Below are 26,213 nucleotides of genomic sequence, written 5' to 3' on the forward strand. Positions count from 1 at the left end.
TAAAGAGAAGTTACAAAAGAAGTACCAAAACTACACATTTAATGATGAAAGACACTGTTTCCTTCAGCAAATGTACACAGTAAATGTATCATTATTGATCTATTTACTCAGCTCAGCTGCAGAGAAGAGGGAGTTACAGTTTGGTGAATTTGACCAATTCTCATTTACCTTCCTAAAGAGATTTCTGATTTTTCCAATTTTAAACAATACACAGATTGTGTTTAACATTAGACAAGAAAACAAATATTAAGTCTAAATTCATGATGCAAAATTGTGATTTTTGATTTTGTGCATTAAAAGGTCAAAATGACTTTGATTCATCCTCAATTTCCTGCTGTCACAACTTCAATAGTACGAATCTCTATTCTCACGTTTCTCATCAATTACAGATTAATCTTTGAGGAAAGCACATGTATCAAAATAGCATCCTTATTTACCAGTCTGAGTGGACTGGGCTTTTTATAAGAGTATCGTTAAGAGCGAACAAAACAAAATGGAGACAACAAAACATAAAACGTTCTGCAGAAATAATATATATATATATATATATATATATATATATATATATATATATATATATATATATATATATATATATATTTTTTTTTTTTTTTTTCTTAAGTCTACAATTTCCAAGAAATACACAATTAAAACTTAGCTTGGGCCCCTTCACTGTCAACCATACCAGCACTCTCTACACTTTTTTATGCTTTCTTCCAAAAAACGTATGCAAAGATTTTTCTCAAAGCTGCCAAAAAAATAAATAAGAAATCCTGTAGCCCTACCAGGAAAAAGCCACTTTCAGCAGAATACTATATAGTGAATATTAAATATACACACCCAGGTTAAAATATGATGCATACAACTTACACCAAGATGAATAATTTCACAACTTGTCATCAAATATTTTCTCTGTGCAAATTAGCTAAAACAACAAACATATTTTTAAAATGTGGATGAATAAATCAAATAATGTGGTTTCATGGGTGCGTACACTCTGTTGTCATACATTCATTTTAAATTGGAGTTAAGGTTCCTCTGATGAACTCCAAATAAAGTAAAACTCTTCTACTAGGCATTTCCTAACATTTTTTTCATCACATCTCAGTGAAAGCAATGGTTTGCAGAAACCTTAATAGAGCATCAGAGGGATCACAGTGTCAAAAAGGTGTCAGTCAGGATAAGGCACAAACTTTCTCCAAAGTGTTAGAAACACAGTGGAGCATAGAGAAGACACATCAACAGTTATGACAAAAATAAGAAAACTGATCCAGATTCTGGGTGGTACTGGCTGTAGAGCACATGTCTGGGAACTGGGACAAGGTGGCAGGATGGTGGCTCAAATTCAACAAAAATACTTTGGAAAACGTTTTGTGGTCTGATGGGAACCGATATCAAAGTTTTTGACAATAATTCCAAAACTTACAAGTTAGCAAAAGGACATGAAACCCACAGTGAAGCATGAGGGACGCAGCATCATGTTTGGTGTTGTTTCTCTTCAGTTGGACTTGAGGCATTAGTCAAAATGGAAAAAATTCAGAAAAAATTATTTCCAAATACCAGTGAATGTTTTATTTTTAGCAGGAAACTTCAAGTTTCTGCTAAAACACTGAGGAAGAAAAGAAACTTTTGGACAACGACTCAAATTTTGGATTTGCTTTGTGCTGGGAAGTCGGATTTTTCAGGTTTGTAGTTGAAAGCAAAATCTAATATAAAGGACTAGGAAATACAGAACTCAGTGAGGAACTTTTAGTTTGTGTTTCAACACGACTGAGTGCATTTAGACTGTGGTGAAAATTGCTAGTATTAGCTATCACCATTTCAGATATTTGTCCCTGGTTTAAGGAACGACACATAATGCCGTAATATATCTACTTGTTACCATGTCCCTTTTGTGTTATAAGGCATGAATTGTAGAGATATATTTTGTTATCAGCTATAAGCAGAAGTTAGCAACTAAACAGGTAACAAATCCCAAAACTAGCAAAACTGACCAGCCGGGAAAGGAGAACATTATTCTGATGCAGAGATGCAGAACTCAGGTGGGGGAATCTGTTAAAACTACGAGTGGTGCACATAAAAAATAATGTTTTTTATGAAAATTATCACTATTCAAAATGGAAGGATGCCTTTACTGGAAGAAGAATAAAGTTCTGAATGGGTCCAGTCAGTGCTCAGACCTGAATCAGATCGGATAACATGCAACCACATTATTTTAGTTTGTAAATCCACCTCTCTAGGCTCGTTAAAATATTTCAGATTTTTTAATTAAGTAAGGTTCTGAATTAACTGGAAGTAACATTGGTTACAAAACAACCTGTCATGTCAATAGGTGTGTTGACTTTTTTATATGCCATGCATGTGACATAAAAAAACACAATTATTGCAGTTCACAAAGTGTGCTTTTACACACAGATAAACGGTAAAATCTATTCAATAAAGTTTGATTTTAAATTGTTAAGTCTTCAGTTTCCAAAAAACTGAGCAGTTTCTGTGAAGAAGACATCTTTCTTGACAAAGCAAAGGCTTCCTGTCTCTTGTTGCAAAGTGAAATCCCACAAGAGTTTTTGGTCCGGATGTTTGAAAGAAAAAAAAAAACAGAGAGAGCAGCTTTGATCGTTCTCTGCATCCTGGTTTCAATTCTCCCATGAGGGGGGAGAACATATGTAAAGTTATGCAAAAATGACAAGTTTTGCTCAAAGTCAACATCCTTCTGCTCAAATGTCAAATGTTGGTGACCCAGCTTTGATCATTAAGTGGTAAGTGTTTGTGGTTTTTGTGTCTACCACATAAACTGACTCAATTTCTGCATCACTGATCCAAGGCAGATCCATTCCGTCTCACAAGGCTACACCAAACCAGCTAAACATAGCGGTCATTTTCTGGCAGGAAGCTGCTGAGAGTGAGATTATCCCCACCTTCCTCATCGCTGTCTCCTCCCACAGGGTACACCAGGACTCCGTTGCTCACCGGATTGCGCTGCCTTGTGTAGGTGTGACTCCTTTCAGGCAGCAAAGAGGAGATGCACATCATCTCCGTGTCCTGCTGAGGTTTCCTAACTTTGTATTTTCTTGCTGACAACTTGATGCAAAGGACAATGGTGGAAATTACAAAGATGGTGGCCACCAAGGCCAAGACGGCGACAACTATGAGGCACTGCTTCACCACGCCCTTGGTGGAGCAGGGCAGAACCTCGCTGCTTGACGAGTCCTTTGACGGTTCGCAGGGAGCTTTTGTAGTCGATGGAGTGGAGCGTGTTGTTGACCCAATGATGTGAGGAATAAAAGCTCCAGCTGGGCTGGACGAGTTGGCGGTGGTGTTGGAATAATCTGTTGAAGTGGAAACTGGTTCAGGTGATGTAGAGTTGAAGTTAGTGGTGGCGGAAACAGAAGAGGATTTTGATGAGAGCTCTGTGCTGGTGGACTTAATGGTTCCTGACGTAGGAACTGAAGTTGTGGGACCACTGGAGGTGGAAGTGCTTTGGGTAGAGTTATCCGAAGAGGTGGTGGAAGGTACCTCTGATCTGAATCCAGTAATGGATGTTGAATTTTGAGTAGAAACAAATGAGGCTGAAGTCGTTGCAGAATGTGTTGCAGGAGAAGTCGTGTTAGTAAAACTGGAGGCAGATGTGTGGAGGAGATGATCTGTTGTCTGATTTACTGCTTCTGCTGTTGTTGAACGGTTGTACAACGGTTGCACTTCACTCGTAGCTGTCGTCATGGCAGTGGACGGATGTAGTCCACTTCCAGTTGATGTGACTTCTGTAACAGTGTGTGCATGGCCTGTGGTCTTTGACGAGGAAATTTGTTCTTTACTTGTAGCAGTGAAGATGGCAGTGGAAGATTTAACTCCACCGCTTGCTGTGGTCACTGGAGCAGAAGTTTCTTCTTCTCTTCTAGCTGTGATTGGTTGACTGACAGACAGAGGTTTGCTTGTACTTGACGTCAGCCCTGCAGTGAAGGTTTGTGCAGTTGCAGTTGTCGTCTTTACATAATCTACATCCTTAGTCGTCACCTTTTCTGTGGGGGTGAGAGGTTTGGAATGGCTGACTGCTTCTTCAGCAGTAGTCAAACCAAGCTGTCTGCTCTCACTTTTACTTGTGTTTATGTCACCGTTCTTATGGTGCGCTGTGGGTGACTCTGCCTCCGTCGCATGAGCAGCAGCATCTGTAGGTTTTGCTGGATGCAGGGTTGCAGGCTGCAACGTGTTTGCATATGCAGTGATTCGCCGGTTGGTTGTGATGTCTGGTGGAACAGTGACGTTCGTGCCGCTGTTTTCTGGTGCTGAACTCGTCACCGACTCCACAGGAAACAACACACACACTCCCCACAGCAGCACAGCACGTATCTTCATGCTGGAGGGCATGGTTGTTAAATATGAGATCTGAAATCACAGAAAAAATAATTTTGAAAACACTGCCTGTATTAAAGAGACTTAAAGTGACAGTGAGGAATTTGTACGTGTCATGAAATGCGGTGGTGAAGGTGGTGAGGCAGACGCTGTAGACCCAGGATGTGATAAATAAATGATTTTAATGATGAATGTCCAGAATAAGTCCACAAAACCCGGCAGCACGACTGAGCGGAAACCAGGGCTCATCGTCGGTAGCAAACAGGCTAATTGAAGGGACAGCAAAAGAGACTGGTGCATACGACACTGAATTGACAAGGACCCGACGAGGAACAAGGAACACAGGTGGAGTTAAATACACAGGGGGTAATCACAGAACGAGACACACCTGGGAACAATCAAGGGGAGGACAGGACAACACGAAGACTCGGGGACACAGAAAACTCTAAATAAATACACAGAAAACACAGAACATGACAGTACGCTTTTCTTGAACATATATATATATACATATATATATATATATATATGTATATATATATATATATAGCACTGACATGTGGACATGTCCTATTTACAAACAGAGTAACAAATATTTTTGTCGCTGTGGTCAACGTCTTGCAACAACTCTGGCTTTGTAGATCGAGAATAGGTTGGTATCAAGAATAGACAGTAGATTATCAGTTTCTTATTTTTTAGTCCCAAACTTTGTCTAGCTTCCACCTCGCTGGTTTGAAAAGAGGCTGGGGAAGTTGGAGGTGGTCTTGCTTCAACATTACTCAATTAAGTTTGTCAATAAAGCAGAATAGACCCTCAGCATGAAGCTGCCACTACCATGTTTGACAGCTGGTACAGTTTTCAACGTTGAAACTCTCTGCCTGACTTGTCCAAACATTCCTCTTGTAATATGACTAAAAAGCTCAATGTTTGGTTCTTTTCACCATGAAACGTTTCACCAGGATGCATTTTTCTTGTCTTCATTGTAGGTGAAAATTTCCATCCAGTTTTTACTTTGAAGGATCGACTTATTTCTTGGTCTGTGTTCTCTCAGCCCATGTTGCTGTGGACAGTGACGCTACAGCATCCTCCATATACTAATAGCTTTGAGACTCATTAACTGCATAATTAGCCCTGATGATTTCCACCGATTACCTTTAATCTGAGTCTCATAGTTTGGGTCAGATGGTTGAAATCTGGACATAATTGGGTATCCTAACAGGAAAAACTAGTTCAAATCGAGTTTCTGCATTTACATAGACCTCAGCAGTATTCAATAAAAAAAGAGATGAACCAATATATATGAAGTTTACAAATTCTGAGTGGCTAAATAACCAGACAGGATGACGCTGAGACCTAGTTCAAGGCTTCAGAAAGTGTTTATCCTCTAAAAATTGCAAAAATGTATATGTAATCATACACATTGCAATAAAAACAGCTCAAATACATCCTTAACCCCCCAAAAATTAATATATTCACGCACATGATGAGTGTATAAACTTCCCACTTCAATATTGACAATGTGTCATTTGTATGGCAGTAACGTCTTACATATAATGAAACAGTCATGTTCCTTCACCACACCCTTTGCTTCATTCTCACCAGAAAAAACACTAAAAACTTCAGCAAATATTGGTATTTTGAAACACTCAAACTGCGTTATCTGCTTTTAAAGAACTGCCACTGTGTCACAGTGGCAGTTAAAAAAAAAAGATGAAGTTGAGGAACATGTCATAACATTTTACTAACAAACTCCGTTACATGCAGGTAAAATAGGTGTTAAAAACTGTCTTAAGAAGTGTTTTCAGAATCACCTGCTCATGTCTTACCTCGGTATTGGACGAATTTGATGTTAGATCCAATGAAAATGTTCACCTCAGCTCATTTCAGGCTCTCTTTGCGCACATCCTCGTTGCACTGATATGGCAACTGTTGCTCTGCTTGATGACAGAAACAGGAAATGAAGAAAAAAGAAACATGACGGTATATCACATTTTTAGATGACTTAGATATGAGGAGACACTTCCTTTTGAAATCCATATCTTTATGCATTCACTAAAATGAGCAAATGCAGTTTTAAAGAGATAATGACAATTTCATTTAACCCCACCATCAATATTAATTTGTATTTATTGAGATAGGAGGAGATTCACCTGACAGATGTACGGCAGAGCAGAGCTCAGATTCGTTGTTGCGGAGCGTCCTTAGCATGTCTAGAATACTGGTTTGTTTAAAATAGCAGGAAGTGCCCAGTTCTGTAAAACACTCAGATGCTTGTCGCATGGTCAGCCGTTGATCACATTTCTGCCTCACATTTAAAGCTGCAGGTCATGTGGGAGAAAAGCTCTAAATGAGAGATTTCAAGGGACTGAGATGTAACCACAGGGACTGAAGATCAGTCATATGAGGACGTCATTGTTTTCTTAGTATGTGTGTTTTTTTTTTTCCAAAACAAAACCGTGAAATCAAATGAAACTCCCTTTTATCAGTCATAAATCTTCATGCTGAGGTAACTTTGTGGTCAGATGACTGATGACAGTGGCCAAACTGTAAAAGACTGGTGCATAATTTCATGCTTGGCCTTCTACATTAGACATCCGGGTGGAAACAGACTCGTCCATCTAATGTGGAAACCATAACTGTCACTTCCTGTACTGAGTCACACTGGCATGTGGTTTTGCACAACGTTCAAGTCACATATACACTTAGCCTGTTTTTTGTTTAAGGGTTACCAAGCAGAAGTGACAAAAATATATGTATGCAATGGAAAGGCCGGGAATAAACGTTGCGTCCAGGCCTGTTTATTTATTAGTAAATAAATAGACAGATGCAACGTCTTCCTGTGGTTTGTTACTTGTCCTTTTCTTGCTTCTTCCTCCTGCGTTGACCCACCTGAATCCAAATAGCAGAAGTTCTCCTTTTACACACTTTTTGGCTTTTAGATATGGGCTTTTTCAGCACACCCAAGCTCTGTTAATTGCTAGCAGAGGAAAAGAAAAGCATAACCGAGTGCACATGAAACCATATATTCTTTTCTTACTGGCCAACATCGAATCTGACTAAACTTTTTCTGTCCTAGGTCTGTTAGTGTTACGAAAATCCTTCCTATTTGCTACATACCACAATAATGAGAGAAACAGTTTATAGACAGTTATTATCTAGCAATGAGGTTAAAACAGAGGTCCAGCACATTTGGTCAGCTGGTTTTACTATTGTATGTGCTGTACAATGGCTGCTGGAAGTTTTTTGTTGACTTGCTATCCAGAAACTTCTTGTTGCTTCTTGTTGGCTGTGTAGGAGGCTCTACTTCTGCTTTTCAAACATGTATGATTGTATAACTGCACATGGTTGCAGCCATTTTCACATGCGAGTGTAAACGAGTCGGGTGGGCGTGGCCAGCAGCTTATTTGGATTTAAAGTGACATGACGCATTACAAAATCTCATTCTGAAAGGAGTTCAAAAAAGGCACAACTGACCAGACTGAAATTACATCATCTGAGAATGAATTTGTGCAGGAAATACACCATAGACCTATCCTAACCTGTTCAAGGAAGCATAATAGTACATTTTACAATAGTTTTTATACTGTCACTGGTATGAATAGTTGAAATGTGTCAGATTTTTCAGATTACAAATGTTTATCTGATAACAGAAGTGAAATAGAGGAAATGTAAAATTGTTGACAGATCAGATGGTATTAAATAAAGAGGAAAAGAAGCAGTGCTTTAATGTGTAAAATTTTTATTATGTGCACAGAACTGTCTGTCAGAGGTTCAGTAAAACACGGGCTGTGAGTGGTCCCTTCCCAATACCAATACGCACCGGAGAGGGCAACTTTCGTCTGACCCTTAACAGTGACAAGAGGCACCACAACATTTTCACAACATTTACAGCAGGAAGATGTTACACCCACCCACCCTCCTCCTCCATGTTCGGACCCCAATGGTAGATTTAAAAGCCCCAGAAGAACCGGAGAGAACTGTGGTAGGATCTCTTCCATATTCATATTCTGACTGATGCCAACGAGCAAACTGCGGGGAAGAAAACAGTCCGACAGCATTTGTTTTAAAAATAATCCAGCTTTGACTTGTACTGTTCTACCAGGTTGTGACTGGAATGTACAACAGGAGGAGAAAAGAAAACAACAACATAAAAGCAGTGCATGAAACGGCACACAAATCATATTTGGCAACACAATAAGAACAATGGAAATACTGATGCTACAGTTGTTGAGCAGTAAGTACAACCTTCACGTGAGAATGCTTCACCACATCTTAAAAAATAAAAACAGTTAAGACTTTCTTTAACAAAAATGTCTTTTCTTCGGATGCGAACATGAGCTTTGAAAGTTTTTTCCTCTCCTCTGTGAGGGGGTCAGGGCAGAGTGTGAAACGGGAGGACCGATGAGCGAAAATAAAAGTTCGTCTTGGAATGTGGGCTTGGTTTCGACGGAATGGGACGGAAACCAAGCTCGGTGAAGCCGAATCTTTAAAAACTGGCCGTAGCTGACTCCGAAAGAAAACAGCAATCCTGGCAAGGGTCTCTGCGTCTTACATGGCAACCTTGGAGACCTGATCTTCGAGTCGGGCGATGCGGCGGTCCTGGAGGATGACGCGGTCCCTGAGTGACTTGAACTCTCGGAGTACCTCTTCCAGTTTGTCTTCCATTTTCTGAAAAAGAAAAAAAAACGAAGAGAAATATTGAATATTTGGAACCAGGGGAGAAATAATTTGGATCGTGAGCAGAAAAAAATAACATCTGTTCATCCGGTCTAAGTCAAATGTGGTCCAGCGGGCAATGACGTTTATTTTTCCTTGCAGCTGTGCTAAATTGAGAGCCAGAAACAAGATTATGTACTGAACCATAATTTTCTTGGATTTTCCAAAATTATGACTGTGAACGAGGAAAAATCCTGAAATCACATCACACCATCTGCTCACAACAACAGTCAATATTCAATAAATGTTAATAAAAATTGTATTTTCTGCAAACACTTACAACAGTAGATTGCGGAGAAGCATGTTTCTGGATGGTCGGGATGCTCTCTGCTTTTGTGGCTGGCTTGCTCTCCAGGATGTTCGTTTTGACCACCTTCAGGTCCCGGTTCTTGGTGGAGACGTAGCCGTCTTTGAGTGAGATCAGGATCGGGCCTCCGTTCTTCCCGGCGAACCATTCCTCTGCCTCTAAGGCGGGATCAGGGCCGGCCGTGTCCGGGTACAGGTCGTCCTGGAACAGATCCGACTGGGAGGGTGCAACGCGTGGAAAAAGGGGAAAATTATTAGGCACCAATAATGGAAAAGCATACCAGCTCACAGAAGAGTAAAAAACATGATGGCTTACCTTACGTGGGACTGTCATGATGATTGGTTCACATTTTCTCTCATGTAATTTATAAAACCTAAAGAGATGAGAAGTGATAAGAGTTTAATATAAGAGAAAACAAAGTAATTATTTTAATGGCACTCAAATGTTATCAGAAGAGAGGCAGATTTTTCCAAGGGTGCAATTTACACATGGCTGAAGGAGACTTTTCCCTGTTGCAAGAAATATTATGCAAGTACAAACAGCAAGGAACCAACCTTCACACCAGAAGATTGGTTCTGAGGACCCTACTTTGGTATGAAATGTGTGAATAAGTACAGAAACAAATAAAAAAACTTTGTGAAAATGCTGGCTGAAGCTGATAAGATGATGATGAAAGGAGTCCAACATGACCTGGAATGCCACTTAGTGAGGAAGAAGCCATAACTCCAAATACAACATGGAGGACAGATTACTGTTTGGAAATACTTTCAAAGACAAATATCAGGCATGTCCTTTGGTCTGACACAACTAAAATGTTAAGCATATCAGCTAGAAGTATGTCAATAGATAATAATAGTGAATAAATATATGAATACAGTTGCAGCTCTATGAATAGAACAACTTTCAGTTTGTTTATTTTTAATAAAAGCACTATTATTATTATTATTTATATTGATAACATATAGGCAACATTTACAGTGTGTGACAAAATGACAACAACACTGCTTCTAAATGACTTTAAGGGGATTTCCAGCAGGGTTACTACATATTTTTCCAGATTTATGCCCCTTCAACGCTAACAGAAACATGTTGCAACGTTGACATTTTCATACATCTGGAATCTTGAAGTCAGATCTTTTAAAGAAAAGTTTATTTTTGGTCTCTTTATGATTTCCAGGAGAGAGGAATCCATTCCCTCACTAACAGGTAATTTCATTTTAATTTTCTATGCACTAAGTGAAACTGGTTTATAAATAATACTGATCTACACAAAATTGGTTTATCTGATTCACAATGTAACTTTTAGATGTTTTTCTCATTATTCTCTTCTTCTTTAAGTGGTCAACTACCGATGTGTTGCCATGGAAGCGCACCCATAAACAGTGCGGACTGGTGTGTTTAATCTGCCTCATCGGGAAAGAAAACACACCAACTGGAGGAAAGACTGATGATTGAGTGTTTTGGGGTTTAGTTTATTGTTTAGTTTTTAAATTAACTTGTTAAAGTAAACTGGAAATTTGTAAATGTTTGTCTTCTAGAGATTTATTGTAGTTAATAGAGTTTGGCTTCACCCAATATGATTAGCAGTGGCTGTAATGGTCTGAAAGGGAATCTACTGTATGTCCATATGTCAAAAATGTATGATTATGAAAAATCTATATAAAAATTTTGAGTTTTGCAACTTTGGATCCTGTGATTTCTCTTTTTAGTTTGCATTTCTGCTGCTCCAGCCACATTAAAGACAAAAGCTTTTCCTTTTGTCCTCAAATCTTAATCCAGTTTAACATATATACTGAAAATTTCTTATTAAATATTTCTACAATATTTTTAAAAAAATATTTTTATTTTAACGAGCATTAAAAAAAAAACAATCAGAGGTCTGTTGATATATTTAAAATAATTAACTCAAGGGCTTATGTGGAAAATGTAATACCAAAAGAACATTTAATTTAAATTTTGTTTTGATAAATGATTTAAAGAAAATTGCTTTTTGTGTTTAAACAAAGAGAGAGTATTAAAGAAAATTAGGAAATGCAAAACCTTTTCCATATTCTGCTTCATTTTTTCCATATTTATCCAGACATAAAGACTGGTAAAATTTAATTCCTCAGATTATTCCAGCACGAATTACGTTTGTAAAGCTGCATCTGAATAAACCACAGAATGTCTAAAAAAAGTCCCTTGCAGAATCACGGTGGTGTTTGTTATAGTAAACCCAAACACCACATTTCTATAAAAACAACCCAACCAACCGTCAACCACAGTGGTAATAATATGGGTTTATATGTTTGCCTGACAGAATACAATTAATTGGAATCATTAATGCTTTTAAGCCTAGAGGAGATTTAGGTTTAGACTCATTGTTTTTACATTTTGCTTTATTGTTTAAAATAAAAAAGTACTATCACGATTTTGCTTCAATTAGACCTAAAGAAGCAAAAGGGAGCGAACTTCTTAAAAGTACTATATATATATATATATATATATATATATATATATATATATATATACACAGTACAGACCAAAAGTTTGGACACACCTTTTAATTCAATGAGTTTCCTTTATTTTCATGACTATTGACATTGTAGATTCACACTGAAGGCATCAAAACTATGAATAACACATGTGGAAATATGCACTAAACAAAAAAGTGTTAAACAATTGAAAATACCCCTTATATTCTAGTTTCTTCAAAGTAGCAACCTTTTGCTGTGATTACTGCTTTGCACACACTCTGCATTTTCTTGATGAGCTTCAAGAGGTAGTCACCTGAAATGGTTTTCACTTCATAGGTGTGCCCTGTCAGGTTAATAAGTGGGATTTCTTGCCTTATAAATAGTCATGAAAATAAAGAAAACCCATTGAATTAGAAAGGTGTGTCCAAACATTTGGTCTGTACTGTATATATATATATATATATATATATATATATATATATAAACCAGTAATGTCTTAATACCTTGCTATTTCACATTTGTTGACATCCAGGCCTCTCTTGGGCATGTAGCCCATGCCTCTCTGGGGCTCCTTTGTTGAAAACGTGTTGAGGTAATGAACAAACGGCGCCTCGTCAGTGATCTCAAAGTACCGAATGCTGCTGTCTCCCTGCAGGTACAGAATAAGTGAACCTTTCGATTTAACATTTGAAAATAATTTTAAAAAATGAAGCCTATGTAGTGTCAACTACCTTTCCACACAGGTAGACTATGCTAGTGTCTGGATCGTAGAATGGCAGCAGAACCCCATTACTGCTGTCCATCTCTTGGACACATATTGGCTCATCCATGTTGTCCTGCAAACACAGAATTATATATTTAACTTTTACTGGTATGCTTTAGGATTATATTAATTAAAAATGGGGGAAAAAAAACAGACCATGAGCTCTATTAGGAAATGTTACTTGGTATTCATCGCCCTCTGCTGGAAAGGAGGTGCACAGCAGAAACTTTGGCATGATTGGAAAAAATAGGAAATGTTCAATGCTTTAGATTATTTAGATATTGTGTATTATACTGAAACTAATCATCTGACTGGTCTGTATTTAAACAGCTGTGCAGATTAACAAGTCATCTGGCCAGAAAAATGTTATGCTTTTAGTTTCATTAATACTAAAGATACTGATGCAATTCTATATGCCTTGAAAAATTATTGTGAAATGTAATTATGTTTTTAATGAATTATTACAACATTAAAATAACATAAATGTCAGAATTTATTTCCTGTATTCACTTCTAATTTGATTAAAGTGTTGCCCAATAAAAGTAGTTATTTAACGGCTTATTCATGTTTTTGATTCTCTCTCATCGCTTTCTAAATTAGGGCTGCTAAAAACAATTTCAGTCTGACGGTTATTCGGTTGGTTAATTTGAGGATTAATTGGTTAATCAGATAAAAACAATTTGGACATTCTGCAGATTTTCCATTTAATCCTTTTTTATACAATATAAGAAATGCACTAAGTCATGCAAGTAACAAAATTCTATTTAAAAACTAAATATCAACATTTACAAAACTTTTTTTATCTTAAAAACAAAATGCCCTCTTAATACGTCGATTGGGATTTTTTGAGTCTATACGCTTCAGTTAACAATTAATTGTTTACTAAATTTGTTGACAATTAATTCAATAATTGATTCACCACAATTAACCTGGTTGTTTCAGCCCTATTGTAAATCACTGGTGATGTCAGGATTTAAAAATTTGGCTTCATGATTTGAGTAGAGAGTACATTTTAGATTCAAGAAGACCAAATGATGAACACATACAGATTTCCACAGGGCCAGCTGACGCTCGCTCATGCGGCTGAATCCAGTGGTGAAAATGTTCCCGTCTGCTAAAAAGATGGCTCTCATGGGTCGAGCTCCCTCATGGGCTTTGTCCTTCTCCTAAAAGCAGAATCGCACCAGTCAGATTGTAAAACTGTGTCACCAGACGTGTATTTATTGGGGAGACGTTAATCTCTGATCTAGCACCTTTTACTTACCGTCACTATCTTCTTTTTACGTGGGTCGATGATGCGGACCTTTTTGTCCTTGCAGGCGGTGCACAGCAGGCTGCCGTTGCGACTCCAGCTGACGCTAAAGATGACATCCGGGTGCATGTCGTCCAGGCTGATCATGGCCTCTCCCGTCCCCACGTTCCAGATGACCACCTGGTTGTCACAGCCTGGAACGGAAGCAGGTTTATTCTCAGCAGACACTACAATCCAACAGGAGCCGTTCGTATAAATTGTTGTTCTTGGTTCCGCTGTGGGCCAATTTTATTTTGATTTGAGGAATTGAACCCAAACTCACCGGCACTGAGGAGAACATTGCGAGCCGTGGGATGCCAGGACACAATGCCGACCCTTTTAGAGTGGCCCTCCAACACGACCACAGGCTCTGACAGCGCAGCGTCCAGTCCATTCTCAGGGATCTGCCAGACCTGCATCGAATGAAGGGAAGTTAGGAACCACAGAAGTAACATCACAGAACCATATTTATACTTCGCTATAAAGCAAACATTGAATGAGTGCTAGAACATATAGATATGGCCTTGCCATGACTGTGCAGTCTTCCGAGCCGCTTGCAATGACGTGATCATTATGTGGACACCAGTCGATGTCCAACACTGGGCCTGTGTGACCACAAACTGTCGGGTACGCCTTGTCTATACGGCCAGTCTAAGAGACAGAGGAAAAGGGTTTGTCATTCCTGATCGATACAATTCAGTTCAGTTTATTTTTATATAGAAAGAGAGCCAAATCACAACACAAGTCATCTCAAGGCACTTAAAAAAAGAAGCAAGCCAATCATGCATAATTTCTGACATGGTGCTAGCAGGTTGGTGATATGGGTTTCTCCCATTACACTAATTTGTTGAACTTGTACAGAACAGTAATGTGCAGATGTCTTCTTTCAGCCTGCTGGTTCGCAGTGTGTAGCAACAGTTGGAGGAGGGGATGATTGTGTTCCTCCTTACTGGAGAAAACTCCAATCACTATGACACTTTCTTGAAGCTGTAAAACAATGTAAAATGTTTGCTGTTTGGACACTAAAACCTTTTACATTTTTTTATGTACAACTCTGGAAAAAAATTAAGAGACCATTGCAAAACGATCAGTTCTCTGATTTTACTTTTATAGTAAAATGAACATTGTTCTTTTATTCTATGAACTGCTGACAACATGTCTCCGAAATTCCAAGTAAAAACTTTGTATTTATTTGTGGAAAATGAGAAATGGTCAAAATAACGAAAAAAAAAAAATGCTGTGCTTTCAGACCTCAAATAATGCAAAGAAAAAAAGGTCATATTAATTTAGAAACAACAATACTAATGTTTTATCTCAGGAAGAGTTCAGAAATCAATATTTGGTGGAATAACCAGGAGGTTTTCAATGGGGTTCAGTGCAGTGGCCGGGCTCTTCAATTTTTTCCAGAGCTCAGGTAATTTGCAGTAATAATGCAGATTGTACAACAATCTGCTTTTGTATTATCCCAAATGCATGCAGGTGTGTCCTAAAAAAGTAAGCAACATATTTGGAGAAATCTTGACAAAAAGTCTGTTTTATGAATTTTTCACCTTCTAACAGTCCAAAACTATAAAAGATTACACAGACATATATTTTACATCATTCTCATTCTCGTTAGCTTTTCATCTTCTACCCTCAAAATGGCTGTAGTAGAAGTTTCTGACCCAGTCTGCTATTGTTGGTTGAAGGAGACGACATTTACCAATAAACCAGTTCAAATGGACAATCATAGAATTTAATCGATTATTAATGTTTCACAACCAAAGTGAGGTCCTAACCTACACTTTGGGAAAATCTGCTTGCTTTAGAAAACACTCCTAACACTGTAGGGTTGATGTAACATTTAGTGACATGTCCAAATTCAAGTTCTAATCAGTATTTAACAGGGTTTTCTTTCAAAAAGACAGGAAGCAAACAAAAATGATTAAAAACACAGAAACTGAACATCAACCTTCTAAAATGCACAGGGAAAATCACAAATTGAATACCTTATTTAAAGGAAGGATGAGAAACGCTCCTCCTCCGCTGGCATCTATGATGATGGCAACAAACTTGGGATTGACGGCACAGAAGGAGCTGTCCCATGTCACCCGGGATACACGGATGTCATCGTAACACTGGTCGTTCCTCACAGCCTGACCGAACACGTGACGGAACTTGCTCTGTCGCACAACTCGCCGCGACATTTCTGTGGTGAGAAACAAAACAGGGAGAAGCATGGCGAGTCTGAGTTACTCCATCAAAACAAACAGAAGAACGGGATCAAGTGTGTCCAAAAGGAGCTTCTGCTGCTCCAGCAGCTTTAAAATGGGAGTCATGGCTCTGAGATTGTGTTTATTAATGACATCTGAGTTTAAGCTTTTATGCTCCATCAACACCACTTTCTGTACAAGACACGTCTTCTCCTGATGCATTTACATACATCAGTGAACATTTCCAGACTAAATTCAATGAGGCCGTTTGACATGGAGTACATTTTACTTAAGTTGGTCTGATTAAATCATATTCCCAGTTTAAGATACAATATAAATAAAAAACTTAAAAATGGATTCACTGTAGACATTTACAGAGGCTTCAAAAGCAGGATAGACAGACAGACAGACATACAGACAGATAGATAGATAGATAGATAGATTCAAAATTCCTTTCTCTTGGTAAATATTTTAAGCTAGTTAAATTCCAGTCTGACCAGTGGACAACCTATTTTGCTGCCTAAGCTCTCGGACTCTAGTTTATTTTCGGGATCTGCAGAATGGGAAGCAGGGCGAAGGCTCTGAGCCGTCATAACGGATGTTATAATTTTAAGCTGCTGCATCAGTTCCTGTGAATGCAGCACAGATGGGCTGTTAGTTACTGCTGCAGCCTTCACAAAACGATCCCCATCTTTCATCAACATTAAACTCCGCTTGATTCAGCGTTGCTCTAAACACAATGCTCTAGATGCTGTTCATTTCTTCTCAAACACAAGCCAGCAACCGAATCATTTTTGACATAATGTTCCAATTTGGTGTTTAAACATGCGTAAAGTCTTAAACGGGCACTCGAGCGATACATTAGTTGTCTCCTCCCTCAGTTATGACCAGGTTTGACATCACAGCAGACCACCTGCTCCCTCACAGTTGAGAGATTTCTAAAATGGAAAAGCTGACTCACCCCTCTTTGAGCTGAGACTTGGATTTAATCCAGAACCCTTGTCTACAAACCAGACTGCAGAGGTGAACTGTACTTGTATCACCGCCACTGTTGGTGTTATTCTGATTTAAAGCTGTAATCTGATAAAATAGCTCCGTTGCTTGGAAACTTGATATTTATTTTTGATGGGACTCCAGGATTTTTTTGGACCGCTGTTGTTTCAAAGCCCTTACATGCACATTATACACCCACATAAGTGCCAATTATTTCGTCCATTTCAACTTTATCTTACGACCGTGTGGGTGTGTGCAGACTGACTGACAGCATCCTTTGCTTTGGTCACATCAGGTGTAATACACAGATTTTTATTATCTTTTATTTAAATGCATTTTGCACTCTCCAAATCATTTTATTTGCACACATCTGTGGTGTGGAAAGCAAATTACCACAAGAAACAAAAGCTAAAATTTATTCAAACCCGGGGATGACTCACTCCGCTTTCTCAAAAATATAAAAAAATGTCTTGGTATTTTCATAGGTCATAGGTTACTAGGGAACATGAGAAGAAGCCTACAGCATCACAGATCCTGTATCATACCTAACAGTAGGAATAAGGTCCTTTTTCTCATATTTATCTTTTGGATAATGCCAGAGCCACATGAAGTGCTTTGTGTCTTCTGACCGCAGTCAAAAATTTATAAATCTATAAAAAATGCTTTACATTTTTTATTTTTATGGGAACCTTAAAAGGTGCCAATAGCTTTGGCACCTGGGATTTTGAAAACAAAGAATAAAAGGTTAATTTTGTCTTTTATGTATCTTCTGATGTCTGTTACACAATAAAGATGACATATAAAAGCTTATTAAGCAGCAGGAATTTCAGCAGAAGACTATAGAGTCCTGTCTCCTTTCTGCCACTTCTAATTTAATTCTCCATTCTGTGACTGATTTTTTCAAGTATTAAATGATAAAAGTATCAATGTAAAGAGTTAGTAGCAATAAAAGCCTCATGCAAAACATTTGTAACTATTAATATGTTCTGAGAACAGGATGAAAAAGCTGACAAATCTTATAAATCAAACGCAAGACCTAGACATGGGAGAGATGACGTTGACACATGGCATGTCTAGCCAGCCGATCAGAACATCCTGTATGCACAGAGCCCCATTCAACAGCATCTACCAAGATTAACACACACATTTATCACACAGGATGGTCTGCAGTAATACTTTACTCTCAAATCTCCAAAAATGGGATCATGTTTTGAGGTCAAGATGCCTACAAAAAGGAAACATGTTATGGTCCAACGTCAAAGTAAATCAGATTTCAATATTTCTATGATTGTTTGTATCCATAATTAATCAAACATACTAAATAAATATAGTTGATTCTTTCGTCCTTCCAGTATAGTTTATAACCATTGCTGTTCTCAAACGCACAAAGTGTTTACATCTCTGCTGTTATTTGTTGTTTTCCCTCATTTCAAACAACATTCATGTTTTGGTTTACACATCCCTGTTTCTCAAGCACAAATATACACGCACATTGTTATACTTTTTTCAATGATCCTACTCAGTCTGCCATTTTTAAGAACTGCACAGTATTTTCATATTCTCTAAAAGTGCAATTAGTATGTTATTAGTATTAGAAAGTATGTTATTCTGTTTTTATGTTATTATTTTTGGGTAAATCTACCTCACTTTCTACTGGTCCATCTGACTTTCCCCAATGAGGGAAAATAAAGGTTATTTATATTTCTCAAGCTAGTGGCCTTGATAGTTTTTGTTTCCTAAATGTCTGTAACCACTTTGCAGTTTCAATTACAATATTTATGTATTTTTTATGGCTTAGTTGTACTCTACATTTAATCTTGGGCATATTGACTTAATATTTTAGATCCTTTGCATGTCTAAAGCCAACTGTGTCACACTACTAGTGGCATTATATGTTTTATTTCAGTCATCTGTTTTCCTATACATAGTATATAACAATCTAAACAGCCCGTAGTCATTTTCAGTTCTTTACTTCCATTTTGATGTAGTAATATGCATTTTTGGGAAACAGGCAATGAGCCCCGGACTCCTCTAGACATTATAGTCAAAAGCAAACAGTGAAACGGTAGCATCATGTTCTGCAGGATGCTACCGTTAACAAGCTACTATCGCTTTAACTCGGCTTTAGCCTATCACACCACCGGCATGTTGAACATTTGAATTCCGCTTCGTGTTTTCAATGGAAGCTGCGCAGCACGGTGCTGCTGTTAAACAATGGCTACCTAGCAGGCAATGCTAGCGGCATTAGCTAATATTCCCATTGAGCTCTACATTAAAAACAGGCGTTACATACAAAGGAAATTAAGGAGACAGTCACGCTAGAGTAGTGGTTCAAAAACGATGTTGCCAGACATTATCAAGCATCTTTTTTTGACTTTGTAAAAGAGAATGCTAATTAAAGCTAGCCGCACTTGCTAACCTTAGTGCTATGTTAAACAGAGGGTGGACTTTGAAGTTAGCTTCCGATTCATAGAATGAGGGTCTTTTACAGAGTTGTTGGGGAATATAAGCCAACTTTCGTCTGCTCTAGTAAAATAAAAAAGGCTAAAATAATAGTCGAATAATCTACAGATAGCTTAAAACAAGTTTTATGACTGTTCAAATCTTTATCTGCAGGAGTGCAAATAAGTTCAGTAATATTTGTGGATTTACACACCAAGAAAGGTTTCACAGATAAAAAAAAAAAGTGTTTTATACAACTACTTTATGTAGAATAATTCAGTCTATTTATATATATGACCTGTTTAAGAATAGCAGGATTTCACCTGAGGTAATTTGTTCCCAAAGTTGGGGCAGGATCTCATTGGGGGTTTCCAAATGATAAAGTAGCTACAAATACCTAAATAAAAATCTGAGAAATGTCACTGTTGAAGCCATAAATATAATATATATTACATTTAAGCAACACAAAGAATTAGTTTAATAGCAATTTTTAATAGCTTCGTTTGAGATGAGATAGTTTCATTAAAAGAATAAAGGTTTCACATATTGTAGGTTATGTTTAAACTGTAGCCAGTTTAGAGTAAATTAATCTAATTTTGACCATTTTATGATTTTTGACTATAGCCGGTGTAGATTCCGTAAAAAGAGCGAAATGATCCTTTACACAACTGCCTCGAAAGCTGTGAATCGAAAGCTAACTTCAATGTGGTGGCAGCTGGACGCTGTAACGGGGCTGGTCCCGTCAACAGACGTCGACACAGACGTTTCACCGTTAGGAGGCTGAACAATAGGAGCTGTGAGCTTCATGTGAAGCCACCATCCAGACAAACAAGCCATCCTTTAGTCCCGAAATGTGTTTTCCATCTCAGCTGTCTGTGGGTTAGCAGGCTTGCTAACCGTTAGCTGCGGTGGACCGCTGCCAGCTGACGCAAGTGCAGAAATTTCCACCCAGGATTTTTTTTTTTTTTTTGGGGTTGCTCCCATTCCCAAACCCATCCAGCGAGCGTCCACGGATGCTGCAAAGCTTACAGAATAAATGCTAAATTGCACGATGCAAAAAAAAAAAAAAAGCACAGTTTAAGTTTCCTTACCTCCTAAAATCTATGCAAGATTTTCCAACGCAAGGAGGGTGAAAAATCAATCTCAACACATGAATGTGGCAGTTTAGGCGCGCCCTTATCCTGCAGGACGGTGCTTCAGTATCCCTTGTCTCCGCTGGAAAAAATGAGCCCAGCTGCAAGGATCTTATAGCCCCCTCAAGCACTAATAGGTAAAGTGAACCAGGATTAAAATCTCTTTAAATATAGTGGTTAAAAAACACAGCATCTACTGTCCGCTCCTCACCTGCGGAAGACTAGCAGTACTCTATTCTCATCCCGTTATTAAATTCACCAGGATACGTTGGGCTACGGCACATGCGCAAACCAAATGCCAGCTCTGATTTCTCAATGATCTGAATGGAAATGGGGATGGGGGTGTTAGAAAACAATACGTCAGTCTGTCCTCCACATGTCTTTATAGGATCATTTTGTTTTCTTAAGATAAAAAATTTTTGAGCTCAAGCTGAACATCTTTCCATTCCCTCATTCTCCTTTACACTATATAGTTTCTGGCGACAACTGCTAAAATAAATCACATTTGAAAGAATGCGCTGTTACAATTTGTTCATCAGTTTTCATTAAGCTGATATCACTGACGAGTTGTGTCCACTGTGTGGACAAAGGGCCTTTTTCGGCCATTTTAATGATTTTTTTTTGCCACCCCTTAGAACAATAGTGTAAGTGACCTGGTCATTTACACTATTAAATAAAATCTTAAAATGCAAAGTTTCAGAATCAACACAGCGTATTAATCTTATAGGAGCCGCTCCTAATTTTAACTTTACAGTAAATTAAACACACAGACTCACTGCAGTGTTTCATTGTAATTTGTCTCCTTCCCTTTAGCTTTTAATGTACCTGTGCATATTTGTTTTTTTTTCTTCTTGACATCTTTTGCATTTTGTGGTTTTCTTCGTGGAGTCTGCATGTTTCCGTCATTTGGTCAGATTAAAGTCTACTGTGATTTTGTAGTTTTGCACACTAAGTGGTTGATTTTGTTCATATTTTGTAATATGTGTGTCCAAACTTTTGGTCTGTACTGTATATAAAAGAAGAAGGTTTTCAGACCTTTGGACTCTTGGTGTTTCTTCCAATAGGTCCACAGAATTGTGTTTTCATGTAGATCATGCACAAAACATTGAAACCTGCAGCTGGGAATGACTCAAAGGAATAGTTTGTCAGACCAATAAAAGTGATCTTGATGTGACCTGGTAATAGACTACTAACAAATATGTCTAAAATCTTTTTCATTGTGATTTCTCTCCTTGATTTCCAGGATGTTGTCTTCATTAAAATAAAATAAACGCAATATAATAACCAAGTGATGAGGATATTGATTAAAAGGACCGACAACCAGTAATATTTGAGACATTTTTGTTTCTTTTAAGCATATACTTTCTGAAGAGTTTATTTATAAATTCAGTCATAGCTTAATAAATTTAGTATTGGTCTGTAAATATTTTTTCTTTTACCTCTTCTAGCCTTATAATGGCATAGGCTGGCAGAAAATTAAATAAATTAGTTTAAAACCTAAAACCTCAGAAGCAGAAGGGATGGTTTACTGTGGTTTCTGGGCACCAAGTTTGGAGTTTAAAAATAAAATAATAGCCTCTAAATGAGAGACATGTTTAATAATGTTGAAAATGTGGGAGAGGACATTAGTTTTTGTGTATATTTTTGGTAAGTGTCTATATAGTTGTGGTTCCTACCTTTCTTTGGAGGTGCTTGGATTTCCACTGGCCTCTCCTTAGATTTCTTTGGGACATCAAAAGTATTCTTCATTTGGGAAACTTTCAAAGTTGGGTTCTGCTCTGCCAGACGAACCTGAACTTTGGCCTCTTCAGGTTTGACTCGACCCTGCTGTCTCTGCATTTGGTTTGTTTCTTTCACAATTTCCGCCACCGGCTTGTAGGACCCCACCTCGCTGCATCTTTCTGTGTCTCTGTTGCTGGTGGGATCTGTTAAATCTTTAGTATGCTCGCTTTGGCTGTGTGTATTGACTCTGTGAGTCAGGAGGATTGGTTGTGTTTCCTTTTTCTCTAAAAACGTATGTTTTCGGCTTTCAGTTTCATCGTTACGCATGTCCCCTGGCCTGCAAAGAGTTTCCGTAACAGGAGGAGGCGACCATTTGCGTCTGGATCGTCTCTCTAGGAACACCCGTCTCTGCATCATGTCCAAGTTTTGAGGCTCTTCCTCTGGAGACAGCTCTGCCATTCGCACACAATATTCATAATCGATCATATCTCCAAAGCGATCATCCATGCCCCTCAGAGAAAGATGGTCCCACAGACCAACGTCAGCTGATAGTCGGCGAAAGTTAGGCAGTGCAGCATATGAGCCCCTTTCATCCCACAACATGCACATGTCCTGATTAGTCGGTGCACCATATGGAAGATCTTTGTTAAAATGAAACGTGTGTCTCCTCTTGGCCCTATCCTCCGATCGTAGATGATCTTTGACTCTTCTTTGCACATCAGTAGACATTAGCTGTGCAGTTTTAAGCTTTATGAAAGGATTTTTGGGCTTTTTGGGGACAGGAGGAGGTGGACCTTTAGGTCTGGATTTCTCTGCTGGCATGGTGGACAAGGCAGACGGTGCTTCTGGTGGACTTGATGTGTCTTTCCCTGGTAAACTATGAGTTACAGGTGGAGGTGTGAAGACAGCAGAGAAGCAAACAGGGTCCCTTTCCTTCTTCAGGCAAGCAACTTGCATAGTTTCATCACAGCTTCCCGCCTGCAGTGGAGAAGGCATAGAGTTAGTTTGTTCCAGGGTAAATGAATGGTCGTCTTGCAGGCGCGGTTCTCCGGAATTAGATGCAGCAGTTTGTGAAAGATGAGAGCTGGTGACTTGAATGTTATCTCTTTTGGTAGAAGATAATAAGTTGCTATGGACTCCAGCTTTGGCCCTCTTAGATACAGCCCCAGCAAACCTGTTCTCATGGTTGTGATCAACTTCTTGCCGCTGATCCTTACAGCTGTTTTGCTCCTCCCTCATACGAATGGCAACATTTTGGTCCGTCTCTGCCATTCCCTTACCAGTTGTCTTGGTTAGAGCAGCCTGGGCACAGCTTACTCCTTTTAGCTGACACCTGCTGCCTGTCACTTGAGTCGAATGACGACCCATTTTTGTCTCTAAACTGTCTCCGGCTGAACTCTTAGCACGTGCAATGTCTTTATTTTTCTCTTGAGGAGAAATCCTGGAAGATTGGGAAAGTTTGCCATCATTGCAGCTGTCAGAACTGTCCTCCTTGCCCCCAGGTCTGCTTTGGTGACCTGTGTTGTTGTTTTCCACATCATTCGACATCCAGTTCTCATCTCTTTCCAGAACTACAAAGTCTTCCTCGTTGGAAGGGTTGCATGCGGTTGCTACCCCCTTGCTGCTGTCTGTTTCTGAGAAGTTCAGATTGTCCTGCTCATCCATCGCTGCAGTCCCCGTCCCGGCTGCAGCCCCTTTTTTAGAGCCTTCCTTTTTGTTGGAGATTCGTCTTGTCTCCTTGAAGCTCAGGACCCTTTTTGAGTCCCCAACAGTGTGAGAGTCTGTCTCCCTGAGTGGAGCCACCCACTCTCCTCTGGAGTTCAGAAAGTGTTCCTGCTGACCCTCAGCCCTGATTGGCTGCCTGCTTTGGGGGCCTGTACGTGAAGTAATGACAGCCAGCTTCCCCGAGTTACCGATTACTCTAATCCCACCAATGCTCAGATGGGACACAGAACTGCTATCCTCCTGACTTTCCTCGTCTTGTCCTGCAGCCTCCGAGAAACGCTTGTCCCCGGTTTGCTCGGACCAGTCAGAATTACCCAGGGATTCCTCGTCTTTTTCAGACACCCTCTCCAGCTTCTGCCCCATAACTCCTTTTCTGCAAATGCAAAAGCAAAACACACACATAAAGGATGCATTTTGTCTCTACCCTGAATGAAGTGAAATTCCACTACAGATTTTACAGATTATCTTTAATTATCTAGAACCTCTCTCTATTTTTAGATATTCTTCCACTGTTCGTAATTGGCTTCCCAAGGCCTCACTATCTTCCTCTCCCTATTCTGTCAGACAGGAATGCTGCAGAGGCTATAATTAAAGCAGGTCTGACTGCTGCCAGTGAGTCAACAGGCCAAAAAGGAAACAAGATAAGGTTGATAGGAGGTCAGCTGCCAGGTGCCAAGGTCAGATAAGATCAAATGATCCCACGCCTGCAGACAAATACGTCAACGAAATAAATACGTCTTTTGTTTTTCTTTGAATCTAAATCACTAAGCTTTGATTTTCTATGAAATAAATTTTTCTACTATAGACACACCTACTCTGTTCTGACGTACCCCACATTGCCAATTACTGCTGTGTTGACAAGGCTTGTTTGCGCCATGCGTGCCTTCCTTCAGACGGTCTGAATGTTTATGATTGTTTTGGTGACGGGAGCTACAGAAAGGTCGCCGGGAATACGTGATTCGAGTCACAAAGGCTCTGACACATGAGGGGAATTGTGGTTTGATGAGCCTGTTTTAGCTGCAGACATGATGGATGGTGCATGAGGGATTATAACAAGGGGAAAACAGCTCAACTGACTTTACTGTCAGGCGCTCCGAGTATTTTTAACTTACAAAGAAAGCACTAGACCTAAACAGAAAAGATCCCCAAAATAATGCAATACCAGGTAGTTTTGTTGAAATACCACTTACAATCCATATAAAGTTGATTTAAAATGAACTTTGGGATGAATTTAATTATCATTTTAGCAAGATAATCCTGCTTTTTGTGTTCTGGTTTTAACAGCCAACTTTAAAAGTTTTCCAGTGATTGAAAGGTTCACAAAACTGAATCAAAAGATAAACAAAACACATCTGTGGCTGGTTTTACTAATTTCTAAGCTATAAAAATCTCACTCTTTTTCCATAAGGAATTTATATTTTACATGGCTTTTGATGACTTTCTTCCTGCTACTTCTCACTAAAGGGCATTTCAGGGAGTTCCTGCATGTCTGCAGATTATTCCACCTGAGCTGTGTGTCTCTACAGCTCCCCCAGTTACTTTACGCCTCCAGCGTTTTTTCTCTGATTCTTGTCCAGTCTGTTAGTTTAGGTGGGCGGCCAAATATCAGTGGGTGTCCGATACGCACCCACTGGACGACAGTTGGAACAATGCTTTTTGAGATTTTTATACCATAATAATTCTTCAATCTTCAACACAACTTCATCCCTAACTTGTCTGGTATTTTCCTTGGCCTAGATTATGCTGTTTGTTCTCTAAAAGTCACTGAAAATGTCTAAGACTTTCATAAAACAGTTGTTTATACTGTCATTTAATTTAACATTTAACTTCACTGAAACTTTTGTGGTAATTCAGCTAGAATACACAAAGTTTTTGCTACATGACAAAGTCAAAAAGGTCAAAAGGTGCTAATATTTTTGGAAGACAGCGTGACTTTAATTTTTGCTAGTTAAATATTAGAATAAAGATATAGTATATTAATTGTATTCCCTGCCTTGACGATTATGGAAATGTACTGGATGAGGGTAAAACAGATAAACTCAGAAAAGTTGGATGAGCAAAAGGGACTTTTTCTGACCGGAGTGTGGGAGTACTGCCACATTTTGTTCAACTTAAACTCCTTA

The 26,213-nt window shown here is 38.8% G+C and overlaps 2 protein-coding genes across 3 annotated transcripts; both read right to left on the reverse strand.

Annotated features, from left to right (window-relative positions):
* Nucleotides 1-617: 617 nt before the first annotated feature.
* On the reverse strand, nucleotides 618-6,671 carry LOC116724354 (mucin-5AC). Its single transcript, XM_032569994.1, has 3 exons — nucleotides 6,501-6,671; nucleotides 6,177-6,284; nucleotides 618-4,383 (listed from the first exon to the last, which is right to left on the reverse strand). Exon 3 carries the CDS (start codon nucleotides 4,363-4,365, stop codon nucleotides 2,863-2,865), a length of 1,503 nt encoding a protein of 500 aa, XP_032425885.1. The 5' UTR covers nucleotides 4,366-4,383; nucleotides 6,177-6,284; nucleotides 6,501-6,671; the 3' UTR covers nucleotides 618-2,862.
* Nucleotides 6,672-8,072: 1,401 nt separating this feature from the next.
* On the reverse strand, nucleotides 8,073-24,468 carry coro1cb (coronin, actin binding protein, 1Cb). 2 transcript variants are annotated; one of them, XM_032569992.1, is made up of 11 exons: nucleotides 22,320-24,468; nucleotides 15,872-16,071; nucleotides 14,412-14,534; nucleotides 14,167-14,296; nucleotides 13,857-14,038; nucleotides 13,639-13,758; nucleotides 12,561-12,665; nucleotides 12,333-12,478; nucleotides 9,689-9,746; nucleotides 9,347-9,589; nucleotides 8,073-9,018 (listed from the first exon to the last, which is right to left on the reverse strand). In XM_032569992.1, exons 1-11 carry the CDS (start codon nucleotides 24,451-24,453, stop codon nucleotides 8,899-8,901), a joined length of 3,561 nt encoding a protein of 1,186 aa, XP_032425883.1. In that variant the 5' UTR covers nucleotides 24,454-24,468; the 3' UTR covers nucleotides 8,073-8,898. The 2 variants fall into 2 exon arrangements, with proteins under 2 accessions (XP_032425883.1, XP_032425884.1); XM_032569993.1 differs by lacking the exon at nucleotides 22,320-24,468 and adding an exon at nucleotides 20,602-20,913.
* Nucleotides 24,469-26,213: the final 1,745 nt, after the last annotated feature.

This window comes from Xiphophorus hellerii, chromosome 8, assembly GCF_003331165.1.
Source record: "Xiphophorus hellerii strain 12219 chromosome 8, Xiphophorus_hellerii-4.1, whole genome shotgun sequence".
NCBI classification, from domain to species: Eukaryota; Metazoa; Chordata; class Actinopteri; order Cyprinodontiformes; family Poeciliidae; genus Xiphophorus; species Xiphophorus hellerii.